General features: G+C 46.8%; 1 protein-coding gene across 1 annotated transcript in view; it reads right to left on the reverse strand.

Moving 5' to 3' along the window:
• Positions 1–6,772: 6,772 nt before the first annotated feature.
• EFHD1 (EF-hand domain family member D1) overlaps positions 6,773–16,181 on the reverse strand; it is a 41,758-nt gene continuing 32,349 nt past the window's right edge. The window contains exon 4 of the mRNA XM_028105239.2: positions 6,773–6,907. Within this exon, the coding sequence (XP_027961040.2) occupies positions 6,773–6,907 (135 nt within the window). The remainder of the gene's footprint in view (positions 6,908–16,181) is intronic.

A 16,181-nucleotide genomic window follows, 5' to 3' on the forward strand; every position in this document is an offset into this window, starting at 1 on the left:
TTGCATATTTCAAATTCTATTCTCATTTCTAACCTTCACATGTATACCAAGAAAATTAAATCATAAAAAATTATCTCGGAGTACAATTAATGTATCCTTTCACGTAAATGTCCCACGATGTGTCCCAAAATGTTTTTCGTTTTCTCCTGAGTCTTTTGCATATTTCGGACTTCATATTGCAGCTGTCTCAGAGGGTTCCCACATGGATGTACCACTGCCCTTCTCACTTTCATGGTGGTCAGACAGTTTCCTCTCTTTTTTATTAACTGTTGTTAAAAATAGTAGTAAAGCAGTACATGCTTATGGTTTTTAAATTTTTAGAATGCACAAACATATATAAAGGAAAAAATTTAAATCCCCCCAAGACCTACCCAGGACTCAGTTTCTCCCCCACTGATGTAACCCACTGTTGACAGCTCTGGGTATGGCTTCCCCCAAAATGTTGTACACATAGACAAGTATGATGTGCTTCTCCATTCTCAGCACCACGAGGTGCTGAGGATATGATGTTTGCCCAAAATCCACTTGATCTCTGACCCATGCCCCTTAGCCTTCATGGGCAGAGCCATGATTTTGTATCTCCCATGTAAAAGAAACAAAACAAAACACCTAAGAATTACCATGCATGCTGCTCTGTCCCTAACCTTTTTCCAAGAAATGATATGCCCTGGCGTCCTCCACGTTTCTTAAATGACTGCCTAGCAGTGTTCATTTACATGTCTGTACCATAATATACTTAATCGATCCCCTGCCTGATAGACATCCTCATCGTTTCCGGTAGTTTTGCTATTACAAGCAATGAAGTAATGAGTATCGCTCTAAATATACCCTTGTTCATGGTTATATTTACCGATAGGATAAATTCTCAGAAGTAAAACCCCTCGATCAAACTCATGAGTATCTCTGCAATCGGCAGCTGCTACTCCTTCACAACTATTCTGCGTCTGAAATACTTCCCATGTTTGGGTGAAACAAAAATCTTGGCCAAAGGCAGAGCCTGCCTTCCTTTACAGAAGACAAACTGTCCAGATACTAACCGTTCCCACCCCTAACACATGGGCACATGACTGGACTCAGCCTCAGACTCTGGACCTGGATGAAGAACCTGAAGAAACAGGGACACCTGAGTGGCTTAGTCAGTTGGGCATCTGACGCCTGGTTTTGGCCCAGGTCATGATCTCAGGGTTGTGAGATCGAGCCCCGCGTCAGGCTCTGTGCTAGGCATGGAGTCTGCCTGTCCCTCTCTCTCTACTCCTCCCCCTTGCTCACTCTCTCTTCTCTCTCTCTAAAATAATTAAATAAATAAAATCTAAAAAAAAAAAAAAAAGAACCTGAAGAAACAGGACACCCCAAAGTTCTGGTCAACCAGGGCAGTGGCACATGTCTGGCTGGATCCCATGGTGTGCTTTAGGTTATAGTCTCAGTCACCTGGCCTCCTGCCGGTCTCCTCAGGTTGATCCCCCAACCCTACTAGTAGTGATCTTGTGAGCTCCTCAGTATCTTTTCAGTCAGCTCCTCTTCTGCTGAAATCAGGCCTGCTTAGATCTTGCTACTTGCAGTTAAGAACCCTGACTGATTCTGTCGTAACCAGACTCCAAGATGGCTCCCAGTGAGTCCTCCAATCAGGCTGACTTAGGTAACCAGGAGGATATTGAGGAAATAACAAAGTGTGATTTCTTTTTTTTTTTTTTAAGATTTTTTTAAAGTAATCTTTGCACCCAATGTGGGGCTCGAACTTACAACACTGAGATCCCTCTAGGGGCACCTGGGTGGCTCAGTTAAGCATCTGCCTTCAACTTAGATCATGATGCCAGGGTCCTGGGATCGAGCCCCACGTGGGGCTCCCTGCTCAGTGGGAAGCCTGCTTCTCCCTCTCCCTCTCCGCCTGCATGTGCTCTCTCTCTGTGTGTGTCAAGTAAATAAATAAATAAAATCTTTAAAAAAAAAAAAAAGAGTTGTACACTCTACTGACTGAACCAGCTAAGCACCCCCCAGAGTGTGATATCTGAAGCCAGTTTTTAAAAGACATCACAGCTTATCTCTGCTCTTTTTTTTAAAAAAAATATTTTATTTATTTATTTGACAGAGAGAGAGTGCGCACAAGCAGGCAAAGCATCAGGCAGAGGGAGAGAGAGAAGCAGGCTCCCCGCTGAGCAGAGAGCCCAACGTGGAGCTCCATCCCAGGACCCTGGGATCATGACCTGAGCTGAAGGCAGACCCTTCGCTGACTGAGCCACCCAGGCGCCCCTACAATTTTCAATTTTTTTTAAAGATTTTATTTATTTATTTAATTGAGAGAGAGAGAATGAGAATGTGCTCTCTAGCACATGAGGGGGGAGGGTCCGAGGGAGAAGCAGACCCCCTGTTGAGCAGGGAGCCCGAGTGGGATTTCATCCTGGGACTCCAGGATCATGACCTGAGCTGAAGGCAGTCGTTTAACCAACTGAGCCACCCAGGCGCCCAGTCTACCAAATTGCCCTTCAAAAGGGCAAGAGCACTGTGCACTTCCACCAATACCATGTGGCAGAGTACAAAAAGTGATTGGTTTCAGAAAGGATGCAGGGGAGGGGAAACTGACCCGATAAGGTCTAGCCTCAGCACTTCCCTAAGCTGTGGAACCCTAAGTTGCCCCCCAGGACCTCCCACCAGCACAGGACCCCAGGGATAGCTACGGAACCACTGTTCCTATAAGTCAGCCCTGTGGTCAGAGATGTGGCCAGAATCCAGTCTGGTGGGCAGGCAGGGTCAGCATGCAGAAATCTGAGCAGGGGCAAGGCCACAGGTGTCGCGTCACGTGATCCAGCGATCCAGCCGGGAGGGCTCAGCAAGTGGCAGCTGCAGGGGGTGTGGCAGGTGGGCAGGCCCTGCGGCAGGAATCTCCCTGGGCTGGTGGGGTCAGGAGCCTCAAAAGAACAAAGTGAGAAAGAAGGCACCTGTGCTTGGGGCCAAGGCAGCAGCCAGAACTGGGCCACCCGGGCCCGGGATCCTTTGCCCCTGACTTTGGAGACCCAGGGCTCAGGAGGAAACAGGAGTGCAGTCGTGCAAGGGGGAAGATAGAGAGGGAACCAATTACGTCCTGAGCCTAATAAATGCCAGGCTTGGAATCGGCCAGGTCGATGATCATAATCTGTGTTTTACAGGAGAAGACTGAGGATCAGAGAAGCTAAGCTACTAGCTTCTGCCTGACTCCAAATACCATTACATCACACAGCCCCCAGGGCAGAGGCAGAACTGGTTGATTTGTTCATTTCCCTATTGCCCAGTCAAAGGAGGGCCTTTGGGGAGTAAACTCATCACTTTTTCAGTGAGAAGGATGTCCCCACCATCTCCACTATCCTCACTTTCAGAGCTCTTCCCTCAGGCCAGGCTCCCACGTGAGGGTGTTTAGAAGGTGTCTGAGTCAGTGATAGAGGCCCTCCCTTACCCACATCTGCTGCGACAAACCTGGTTTGTCCTTATGAAACAAACAGGCAGGGGAGGCTGTCAAGGACTGAGCAGCATGTTAGGCCTACCGCAGTGGGTAAGGCAGAGTTCCTGCCCTTCAAGTTCATGGTCCAAAGAGAAGTGAAGAGAAGGGTATTGCGTAATGCCATAAAGATTACACTAGAGAAAAAACAAAACAGAAACCCCAAGGAGGGGCACCTCACCTAGCCTGGGGGCATCAGGAAAGCTTTCTGAAGATAATCTCTGAGCTGAGTCATCTGCAATGAGTCCTTTGCCAGGGGAAGGGAGGGAGGGAGGGCCCGGTGGAGGAAGACAGTCGTGCATAGCCATCAGGAGCCCCACTTTCTAGGAACTGCTAGTTATCGTGGGTACCTGGAGCGAGGTTTGAAAGGAGAGAGGGAGGAGGGGCCAGCAATGGGACAAGACAGGTGAGCGGGGAGGCAAAAATTGAAGGGGAGATGTTAGGAACCAATGTTATCCTAACTGCAGGGTGGACCATCCAGGCAAAATGAGGGCAGCGAAAGCAGCCAGGAGGCCATTGCAGAGACCCAGAAAGAACCAATGAAGTCCACGGCCACGGAGGGGAAGGATGGGAGCTGCGGGTGAGAGGCATGAAGCGAACAACATCTAAAGGACTCTGTGATCGAGGGGCTAAGAAGTCCTATCCCTGGTCTCCAGTTACATGATCCAATTATTTGTCCTTTTTGTCTTCAGCCCTTCTGTTACATTTTCTATCATTTGCAATCACGAATTTTTAGCTCTTGTGTGAGCCTAGCTGGCCAGAGAAGCAAGTGGATGTTTGAAGTAATTACTGTTGTCTCCATTGCTTATTTTTCGTTTTATCCATAGACTTTATTTTCTCAAAGCAGTTTTATTTTGAACATTTTACTTATTTATTTGATAGAATAAGTGGGGTGAGGGGAAGGGCAGAGGGAGAAGCAGACTCCCCTCTGAGCAGAGGACTCGATCCCAGAACCCTGAGATCATGACCTGAGCCGAAGGCAGCCACTTAACCGACTGAGCCACCCAGGCGCCCCTAGCGCAGTTTCAGATTTGCAGAAAAACTTGGGAGAAAGTACACTTCCCTTATACCTCTCTCCCTGCCCCCGCTCCATTACTAACATCTGGCATTAGCGTGCTATGTTTGTTACAATTGATGTGCCCATATCGATACATTATTAACTGAAGTCCACAGTTTACATTAGGGGATGCTTTTTAGTGTTGTGCATTCTGTGCGTCTTGACGATGTATAATGACCTCTATAGGATCACTGTAGGACCACTAAAAATCCCCCGTGTTCCACCTATTCATCCTGCTCTCTTTCCCTCTCAAAACCCCTGACTTTTTACTTCATGGTTTTCATAGTTTTGTCATACCATGTGTAACCTTTCCAGACTGGCTTCTTCCACTTAGCAATATGCATTTTAAGTTTCCTCTGTCGTTTTCAGTTTTTTTTTTCATTGCTAATATTTCTTTTCATGGCTGAATTAATATTCCATTGTACAGATGTACCAGTTTACCCATTCACCTACCGAAAAACATCTTGGCTGCTCCCAAGTTTTGGAAAGTAAGAAATAGCTGCTATAAACATTCATGTGCGGGTTTTTGTGTAGACAGAGGTTCTCAGCTTGTTTGAGAAAATGCCAAGCACGCTTCCTGGATTGTATGGTCAGAGTGTCTCCATCCCTTTTTCGTGTCCACTTCCTCGGGTGGGGAGGTTGGAGGGTGACCCTACCTGGAAAAACAATGCCCAAGAATCGTAGGTCTTGGTTTTGTGCAAAAACCGAAACGATCCTCCCTGGGGAGCTATGGGTGTTCTCTCAGGAGAGAGGTCCTTACTCAGGTCCCCAAATACCCCAGAATCTATATGGGAAGGAGGGAGGGGTCATTGGCCCTCATCAGAGTTTCAAGGGGTCTAGGAAGCAAGAGAATTTAAGCTGCAGATTTCACCTATGGCTGAGAGAATCCTCAGTGACGGGAAGGGGGTGAGCGGCTGACACATGACCTCAGTACGCAGAATGCCCCTGAGGAAAGCTGACCCTCTAGTTACCGCTCCTAACTCTACTTCCAGGAGCTGGTGTCAGGAGCCTGGGATGGATGTGACCCCTGCAAAGAACACTCTCCTCTCTCCCCCCAAATCAAAGAAGAGTAGAAGCACATGGATGTGATGGCAAAGTTCATTTGCACAGTTTATTTAAAAAGAGACAGCTGTAAAGTAGAAATGCAGATGTTTTCCTGTTGTAAAGACAGCAGTTACAAAAGAGAAGTAATAAATATGACGCTGGGAAGTATTTTTAAAAATACAGCAAACCCTTGGTATCTGCGAGCTATCCCAAGAACGCACAACATATAAAAATTTGCACTGGGTGTAGAACAGCATCAGCTCAACATCTTGGGAGCAAAAGTTGGAAACTGGCCAGATGAGGATGGTCATGACTTTGGGGGTTTTGAAAAGCTCTGGATTTGTCACTTGGGAATGTAGGGGTCTGCTAAAATATAATTTGCATAGTCAGAATTAACAGGGATTCTTCTACACATTAGTATCACTTCTGATTTTTCTTTTGCTCTTACAGGTGAGTAGCACAGTATTTAAGAGCAGGAGGAAAGGCTGAAACGAGAAGACATGAATGGAGGGGGCAATGAAGAGGGTGGGTCCATGCGGAATGCTACAAGGACTAGAGAAAGGTGATAGGAAGGAACAGAATGTTCTATTTTTCTACTATTTTGTCATCTCAGCAGCATGCCACTCCCCCTGTTGAAGAGGGGACAGGCAATGGTCCAGCCTGGTTTGCCTTCAACCTCACCATCATCAAAAGACCGAAGAAGCAAAAGCAACTGGCAGAACCAGGCTCAGAATGAAAACAGGGAAGGTGGATAAGAAACAAAGGGGAAGGGGACCCAGAGGGGAGAGGGGCAGAGAATTACCCAAGAAAATGGGGTGACATTAACATCACAGCCCTCTAGCGGCTATCTCCTCTGAGGACCATCAAAGAAAGAAATATCTGCACAAATTAACATTCTTTGATGCAGAACCGCAAAGGGACAAGGAAAAAGTACAAAATGCCAAGTAGAGGCACGATCTGGCTACAGCAGGGGGAGGCCGGGAAAGAGAAGCAAGGGGGGCAGCTGGCTCATCCCAGGACCCTGGGGAGGGGCTCCCACACAGGGACGACGGCCTCCCCTGCCACCCCATGAGGCTGAGGAGTTTGCATCGGGTGGTGGGTGTGGAGGCTGGTTGGGGGGCGGGAGTGGCGTGGTGAGGATGCCCAGCCAGCTCTCTCGGGGGCATTTGTGAGGCACCGTGTGGATGGAGGTCAAGGTCGCCCGACTATGTGCTGAAAGCAGCCTTGAGCTCCCGGAAGGCCGCTTGGCGGAGCCTCCTCTTCTCTTCCTCCTGCTTCCGCTCATCTTGCTCCGCTTTTAGCTCAGCTTCAAACTTGCTGGCACAGGACAAAGCTTGGACCTGCAGCAAAAACAAACCAACAGACTGAGGGAGTGGGGGAAAACTTGGAGATGGAGCAGCCCATCTAACAGAACTCAGTTGGCTGGGGCCATGTGACAAGGGAGCCTGGTCCTGCCTCGGGGCAGGACCCCCTCACCCCCCAGAGCAAAGACTCCTCTTCAGAAGTTGACTTCATCCATTACTGAGGATGCCATCGCTTTATTTGCCACTGTGTTATACATGGTTCTACCCGCTAGGGCTGGTCTTTCCACTTCACTTCTTTTCTGGGACACTGTTTAATATCCTGCCTATTACCCACTTCTATGTCAACCTTTAATTTCACAATAATATTGTTTTATTCTAGCGGGAAAAAACAAAAACCCAAACCAAATGAACTCCCTGCTGGGATTCTGATTGCAACTGCACCATTCTGCCGGTGGCAAACAGATACCTTTACAATATATCAATCATTCTGGGGGCGCCTGGGTGGCTCAGTCGTCGGTTAAGTGGCTGCCTTCGGCTCAGGTCATGATCCTGGGGTCCTGGGATCGAGCCCCACGTCCGGCTCCCTGCTCGGCGGGGAGCCTGCTTCTCCCTCTCCCTCTGCCTGCCACTCTGCCTACTTGTGCTCTCTCTCTCTCTCTCTGTCAAATAAATAAATAAAATCTTAAAAAACAAAAAAACAATATATCAATCATTCTGAATTGACTTCTGAATATTATGTGTTTTGGGGGATGTTGTGAATGGGATTTAGTGCCAATTTCTTTAAACCTAGTTTATCCGTAATTATACCGTTTCACATACATCCATCTTAAAACCCTCTATTCTGGAACCGATGCAAGTTTTCCCGTCTCAGTGTCTCATCAATTTGGTAAAATTCCCAAACCCACTGGGTCTGCACGTTATTTTAGTAAAGATTGCCAAATTGCTCTCTGAACTAGCTGTTCCAGTTTACACCCCCACCATCATGGAATGTGAGTACTCATTTCCCCACAGCCTCGCCAACGTTTATCAGTAATCTTTCTCCTGTTTGCCAATCTGATAGGGAAAAAAACCCACAAACCTGGCATCTTCTTTTATATCCTTTTTGCTGAATTACCCATTTCCCTGGGGTTTCCCACTTCTCCATTCTTTAGAAATTTAGACTTAGTCCCGTTACATATTTCTCAGTTATTTAGTCTTTTGCTTGTCTAACTTCACGGTATCTGAGGCCATGGGAATATTTAAATTTTGATGTAATCAAAATCTTCAACCATCCATTCTGGCTTCTTTCTCTCTCTCTAAGTAGGCTCCACGCCCAAGGCGGGGCTTGAACTCACGGCTCAAGACCCAGAGAACAAGAGTCACATGCTCTACCAACTGAGCCAGCCAGGCGCCCCGTGGCTTTTCTCTCTTCTGTCATGTTTAAGGTCTTCTATATCCCAGGGCTCTAAACCCATTTTCCTCTCATATTTTTCTAGTTTTATATTCCCATTCAGCTCTTAAATTCACCCACACTGTATGTTAGTGAAGGAATATATACAATAGAAGGATTTTACTTCATTTTCCTAAGTGGAGAGCCAATTTTCTCAACACCCTTTTATTGAGTAGCCCATTATTTTTCCACTGATTTGAAAATTATCTTCTTCATGTACTAAATTCCCACATGAAGAAGGTCTGTTTTTACTATTTTCTATCTTGTTCCACTAATTTTATTCCCGCACCTGCACTGCATTATTTAATATTACTGCTTAAGGAATGCCTTGATATTAATGAGGAAAGTATTCTCCATTATGCTGACTAAGCACATTGTTGTTGTTGTTTTTTAAGATTTTATTTATTTATTCGACAGAGAGAGACACAGTGAGAGAGGGAACACAAGCAGGGGGAGTGGGAGAGGGAGATGCAGGCTTCCCGCAGAGCAGGGAGCCTGATGCGGGACTCGATCCCACGACCCCGGGATCATGGCCTGAGCTGAAGGCAGACGCTTAACGACGGAGCCACCCAGGCACCCCAACTAAGCACACTCTTTTCACATTTTTATTTATTTATTTATTTATTTTACAATTTATTTATTTATTTATTTGAGAAAGAGCAAGCGTGCATGCATGAGTGGGGAGGAGGGGCAGAGGGAGAAGGGAAGCAGACTCCCTAACCCCAAGCCCCCAGCACAGAGCCCAGTGCAGACCCATCCCACAACCCCGAGGTCATGACCTCAGCTGAAATCAAGAGTACGATGCTCAACCGATGCTCAACCGACTGAGCCACCCAGGCGCCCCTATTTATTTTTTTAAAGTAGGCTCCACGCCCAGCATGGATGGAGCCCAACATGATGCTTGAACTCATGACCCTGAGATCAAGACGTGAGCCGAGATCAAGAGTCAGACGCTTAACCGACTCCGTCCAGGCACCGCTTTTTTCATATTTTTAAATGTCTTCCTATGAATGAGTATTAAACTTACCAAATGTTTTGAGATTATCTCACTGAAATGATCACATTTTTCATATTTGATACCTATGAGATTTTTAAAAATTATCCCTGCAGTCTTAACATAAACTTCAAATGTTTTAAGATTCTCACAGCTATATTCATTACATTAATATTTTTTCTGATGTGTTTTTATTTGATGTTATCAGAATCATGATGGCTTTAGAGAATGAATCTTTTTCAGTATGTTTGAATTAGTTTGTGACATTGAAAAAAAATGTGTAACATTGAAGAATTAATCCCTAAATTCCCCAGCTTAACTGTTTTTTTTGGGGGGGGGAGTTAACCTAAATGCCTGTACAATTCATCACATTGCCTACCTATTATCTCAAATTTATAAAAAAGCATTCCCTTTCATTCAGTATTTAATGATTTTAAATCAGTGTGTCCTAACCTCTATTTTTTTTTTTTAATTTTAGGTAGACTCCAAGTCCAACATGGGGCTCGATCCCTGAAATCTAGAGTTCCAACGTTCTGTCGACTGAACCAGCCAGGTGCCCTGACCTCTCACTATTTTTAACTAGCATGTTCCTGGGTCCATCATCTTTTCTCCATCATGAGCTTCCACGTTTGGGTGTCTCCTTGTGTATTCTCTGGTTCACTCATCCACTTCTCTGCCAACGCGGCTGAGATTTACCGTTTCTGACAATGCTCTTTTATCCCGTCCGTTCTGGTTTTCAATCCATTACCTCTTGGGTAGCACAGTGCAGATTCTCACATCTCAATGAAAAATGGTAACATCCGTTCCTACATTCTCCCTGCACTGCACAGGGGTCCATGTCTGAACACAGGATCTCTCTGACAATTATTAACCACAAAGTCTTAGGCTTTTACTCTTTCCGAATCAGAATCCCTAGGGGTAGGGACTAGGAAATTATGTTTTCGAAATTTCCCAGGTACTTCTTAGGCACTTGAGGCCCTGCTCTGTCCCAGACAGTTCTCTTCTGGCTCCCTACATCAGAGTCACTAGAAGACAGATTTAATTGCCTAGAGTAGAGCCCGCTCACGCTGGCTCTCATCAACCTCTATCCCTGGACTCAGGCCGAAAATTTGGACCCCAAGTCCCTTTGTCTAGCCCTGACACCTCTCCTCACCTTTATTTATTTTTTTCCTTGTTTGGTTTTCAGGAATTTTATGAGCTGCTGTTAAATATTAAAAGTTAAAAAAAAAAATAGGGACGCCCGGGTGGCTCAGTCGGTTAAGCACCTGCCTTCGACTCAGGTCATGATCCCACGGTCCTCATCGGGCTCCTTGGTCAGCAGGAAACCTGCTTCTCCCCCCTCTGCCTGCCACTCCCCCTACTTGTGTTCTCTATCTCTCTGACAAATAAAATCTTTAAAAAATATATTAAAAGTTAAATTATATAAATCTATAATTCAATATTAGAAACAAAAGAAATAAATGTTACAAAGTCATTGCTTCCTGATTATCTTGCTACATTTTACTCTTTCTGTTTTGGAGGTTGTCTGTTTCGGAGGTTGTCTGTTTCAGTTGTATCTCTAAGGTGGGAATCCTACACAATAATGCGCTGTGACTCCAAATCCACGTTCAGCAACATCCTGTTGGAAGCTTGAAAGCAACCCTAAACTAATGGGAGTATTTACACCTTGGAACCCAACAAAATGCTACAAAGTAGGGCTTCATTTATTGTGTCACTGACAATCTTTTCTTAAGAAAGTGATGGGAAATGTTAAAAATGCAGACTAAGCTGAAAAATGTGTAGTGTCTGTAGCCTTTGTATTATGAACAGCTCCAAAGAAATTCGGGGAATATTCTTCCAGTACTTGAAGACTATTACCGATTTGGCAAGCGGGCACCTGGGTGGCTCAGTCAGTGAAGTGTCTGCCTTCGGTTCAGGTCATGATCCCGGGGTCCCGGGATGGAGCCCCACACTAGGCTCCCTGCTCCGCGGGGAGTCTGCTTCTCCCTCTCCCTCTGCCCCGCCTCCATGCTCTCTCAAATAAATAAATACAATCTTAAAAAAAAAAATTCAGCGAAGAAGTTGCTCACATCATCGAGGAATGAATGAAATTCTGACATATGTCCCTTCACTTTTTCTTATGAATTAACTTAAACAAAATATCAACCAACATTCATGTTGGACCTAGATTCTTTTGTCAGTTGCAACCATAGGCTGACAACAGATACAGAGCCCAGCAAAAATCAAGGAGCCATTCTTTGAGAATCAATAGACTATGTGGAATTTACAATTAAAGTAGTATATACTTTATTATTTGTAAATTGTGCGCTATCTATCCTTTATATCATTAAAATTTATAATAAACGTAGGCATATATGTACATGCATACTCTGTTCAGAGAGCCAGTTGCTGAACATTCACCAACAAACCACTGTCTAAGCCTCAATGTCCTCAGCTGCAGAGCAGGATGCTACCACCTCCCTCCAGAGTGTCTGTGTGAGCGTTAGATAAGGCATAGGCCTAAGGCCCACCTGTCCACTATTGCTGGTCAGGTCAGAGGGCGAGAGGTCCTTGTAACTCCCTCACTTGGGGTCCTTGTTCTCCACTATAAAAGTCTACCTCTTGGGGCGCCTGGGTGGCTCAGTAGGTTAAGCATCTGCCTTCAGCTCAGATCATGACCTCAGGGGCCTAGATTCGAGCCCCACGTAGGGCTCCCTGCTCAGCAGGGAGTTTGCTTCTTCCTCTGCTTCTGCCCCTCCCCTTGCTTGTGCTCTCTCGCTCTCTCTCTCTCAAATAAATAAATAAAATCTTAAAAAAAAAAAAAGTCGGGACACCCGGGTGGCTCAGTCAGTTACGTGTCTGCCTTCGGCTCAGGTCATGATCACAGGGTCCTGGATTCGAGCCCCATGTAGGGCTCCCTGCTCAGCAGGGAGCCTGCTTCTCCCTCTGCTCCCTCTGCCTCTGCCGCTCCCCCTGCTTGTTTTCTCTCTCTCTCTACCAAATAAATAAAATCTTAAAAAAAAAAAGTCTACCTCTCTCTTTGATTCTATTGCCTGTGAGTCCTGCCTCGACAATCACCCCACTCCGTGTCTTCATGTTTTCTTCTCTGTGGACCACTTCCCTGGGCTCTAAAAACACACCAACATCTGTCTACTCTAGGTTTAAAAACAACAACAAACCAAAAGTTCTTCTCTAATCCCAAGCTACCACCCCCACTTTGTCCAGGCCTCCTCTGCCAGTCATCTACACAGAAAGGTCAGGCTGGGGCGCCTGGGTGGCTCAGTTGGTTAAGCGACTGCCTTCGGCTCAGGTCATGATCCTGGAGTCCCGGGATCGAGTCCCGCATCGGGCTCCCTGCTCAGCGGGGAGTCTGCTTCTCCCTCTGACCCTCTTCCCTCTCGTGCTGTCTATCTCTCATTCTCTCTCTCTCAAATAAATAAATAAATAAAATCTTTATAAAAAAAAAAAAGAAAAGTCAGGCCGTTCCTCCCCAGTTCCCACTCAACCCTTACCCTACTGCCAACTGCCCTCCACAGGGAACCTGGTCTCTCAAAAATCTCCAGCTGACCCGCGTGCCAGACCCAAGGTCCCCAGTCTGGCCTCATCTGACTTCAGCTTTTCTTAAAAGTGCTCCTGTCCTCCAAAATGGCATTTTTCTCCAGGGTTTCCTTGTATCTCCGCTTACATCCTTCCCCACGGGCCAGTCACCGTTGCGTTCTACCATAGTCACTCTCCTCTAATTCTTGAGGTGCTACTTGTCTCTTGTGAAGGCAGATCCCATGGTCTGTGTAGTCGGGCGTCCATGAAGGATATTCCTTTCCTCCCTTCTCTCGTCCTCCGAGACGTTCCCCTGGCACGTGGCCCGAGGGTCTGGGGAGACGGACCCAACCCTGGGCTCCGGAAGAAAGCCCAGGCAGGGTAATGGTATTCCAGCTCTTGCCAGTGCTTGGTTCAGCAACGGACAAGAGTGAAAGAAGATTATTCCACGACCCTCAGTATCTAGCGTCCCCATCCTTCCTAGCAGCAGAATTACAGCTGGGCACACAGATCCCGAGGAAGAAAGGCATTTGGTATTCTCCCACGCAGCCAGGTATGACCAAGTTTTGTCCCGCAGAACACGAATGAAACTATTTGCAGCCCTTCATTTTTTTTTTTATTTATTTAAGCAATCTCTATACCGATGTGGGGCTCAAACCCATGACCCTGAAATCAAAAGTCACATGCTCTTCTGACTGAGCCAGCCAGGCACCCCCATTGTGCCTTTCAAATGAAAGGGCATACCATCCCCTTCCTTAAACCATTCCCGTGGAGGGGGGCATTTCCCTGTCTTGATTTTTTAAAATATCATCACCCCCTCTCTACACAGCTCCACAAGCCTAGTCCTAGTGGCATTTTTTTTTTTTTTTTTTTTTTTTTACTATCTACCTCCAAGCTAGCAGTCATTAAGTATGACTCCAGCTTCTCCCCAGGCCAGTCCATCCCCAGTACGCAGCGCTGCTCAGGTGGAGGCCCTCCAAGGGCCCCCGGCACCGGCAGCCATGTGTCCCAAGCAAGGCTGTGCAGAGCTCAGTCAGCTCCATGGTACCTGGGCCCTACCCTGGAAAATCCCAAGTAGGTCTCGGTGGGGGGCGGGTAGGGGAACCTGAGAAGCTGGTCTGCAGATAATTCTGGTGGTTAGCAGGCTGGGGAGGCCTGACCTTCAGGGGAGACCAGAGCTCCCTGTACAACTGCATCCGGTGTGGACGGGGGCCAGCCTCCCAACGTTCTTTACCCTCTGTGCCTCGGAGCCTTTATGCTTGCTGTTCCCACGGCAGGAACGCCCTCCCTTGATTACAAGGTGAATCCCCATTCATCTCTGAACATCTGTCGCAAATGTCAGCTCCTTGATGGCCCTCTCCCAAATCGGCGTGATGATGCCTTCCATTCGTCAGTCATGCAAACATTTAGTGAGGGCCATTATGAGCCAGGCTCTGTAATTACAAAGATAACACACCTACTCTGCCTTTGAGTCTGGGTTGAGGAGGCAGACATACAACAAGTTCAAAACATTTCGTTGTTATTCTTTTAATCTTTTCTCCTCCTTATAAAAATCATGCACACACATTATAAAACTATTCCAAAAATATAAAAAAGAAGTCCCTCAGTCAGTCATAGCTATTACTAAGACTTGGGTATGTAATTATCCAGGTCGTATTCAGTATTTAACAAAATTGGGTTTCAAACATAATGTTTTGCTTCCTTTGTTTTGGACATCTGTCCACACACGAGTGCGGCTGCACCTCATTCTCCAATAGCTTCAGGATGTGCAAACGGGCGGGCGTGCCACCAGGGACTCAATTCCCTGACAATGGAAGCTCTAGTTGTTTCCAATTTTTCTCTGTTAATGCTGTATAAAATCCCTGTCTACACGTCTATGTTTATTTGCATGAGTGCCTCTAAGGGGTAAAATCCTAGGGGCAGAATCCCAGAAGTAAATGACACGAAGCATTCACAGCTAGCCCCAAGCTGCTCTCTGAAAAGCTGGGACAATTTCTGCACTCTCACCAAAAATGTCTGAGAATAGGCGAGGGGCAGAGGGAAAGGTAGAGAATCTTAAGCAGGCTCCATGCCTGTCAGGACCCGAGCCAAACTCAAGAATCTACCGAGCCACCCAGGCGCCCCTTGAACAGATACATTATAATACCATTTCTGTTTGTAGTAGAAGCACACAGAAGTGGGTGGACTTTCTCAGGAAAAGCAGCCAAACTCTGCTCCCTCTACTCTTTAAACATGGAAGGAGTCGAGTTTTCTAGGAAGAGGCCTTTGGGTTGGGTATTCCAGGTGGAGAAATAGCAGGCACTAGGCCCCAGTGGTGAAAAGGCATGGCAGTTATTTGAAGAAATGCGCACGGGGTGGAGACCAGAGCAAGGATCAGAGTTGGGTTACAAGATTCTTCATCGTTCCCAGAGACTTCTTGCAGCCTTTAACAAGAGCATGGTATGCTGAGTTGCAGCAGTGGCCCAAAAAAATGTCACATTAAACTTGGGTCTCAATCTTAGGCCCCTGCCCAAGGCATCATGAAAGATCCGCCAAGTGTTGGCTCATTGGGCAATGAATGGAGAGGACCCATCCTTCCAGAATTCACCCACCCCTCCTCTCTATTCCCTCTCTTTCAAGGCTGAGAGTTTGTTTTCCTCCCTAGACTATGTGTGTCCTGGGGAAGGCAAGGTTTGTCTACTACCTCCTGGTGAAGGAGTTGTATTTCCAGAGCTTAGTGTGCCTGGCATTGCCAGAACTGTGTTGAACCAAGGCTAAGTCATGAAGGAAGGGCCAAAACACTTTCAGGATTGGACCCAGGATGCTAGCGTTGAAGGTGCCATGAGTGGTTGGCCTGTCCCGAGAACCCTGAGATGAGGGCAGGAGGAATACAGGTGTTAGGGGTCCGCCATGATTCACCGTCTACATATTGGCAGAATGATGCCTGACATGGTCTCTAAGTGGCATCACGGGGATGTAGGAGACAGTGCTACTCAGGGGCCAGCGTGGCCAGGATGTTTGCCAGGGACACTGTCTCTCTGGGCACACTCCTGGAATAAGCAAACACTTCCCAAGAGGCTGGCTTCCATCTGGGATGGGAGGGAGTCCCAACAGCTCCTATCACGTATCGAGTGCTCACAGTGAGCCAGGCACTTGCTAAACACTTTCTATAGGTGAGCTCATTTAATCCTCATAGCCATCCTATTATCACCCCCATTGTACAGATGAGAAAACTGAGGCACAGAGCGGTAACAGGGTCAGTGGAGGAGACAGGATCTGACCCCAGGCAGCGCTCCCCCACTGCGCTCTACTACTCTGGCTGACCGGGGCTTTGAGGGGCTCTCTGAATTCTCTTTCTGCAGGGGTGCTCTGTGGAGATGAATATGACAGTG

The sequence above is a fragment of the Eumetopias jubatus genome, unplaced genomic scaffold (genome assembly GCF_037043125.1).
Source record: "Eumetopias jubatus isolate StellerSeaLion01/CBP00866 unplaced genomic scaffold, mEumJub1_p1.0 scaffold_3, whole genome shotgun sequence".
NCBI lineage: Eukaryota > Metazoa > Chordata > Mammalia > Carnivora > Otariidae > Eumetopias > Eumetopias jubatus.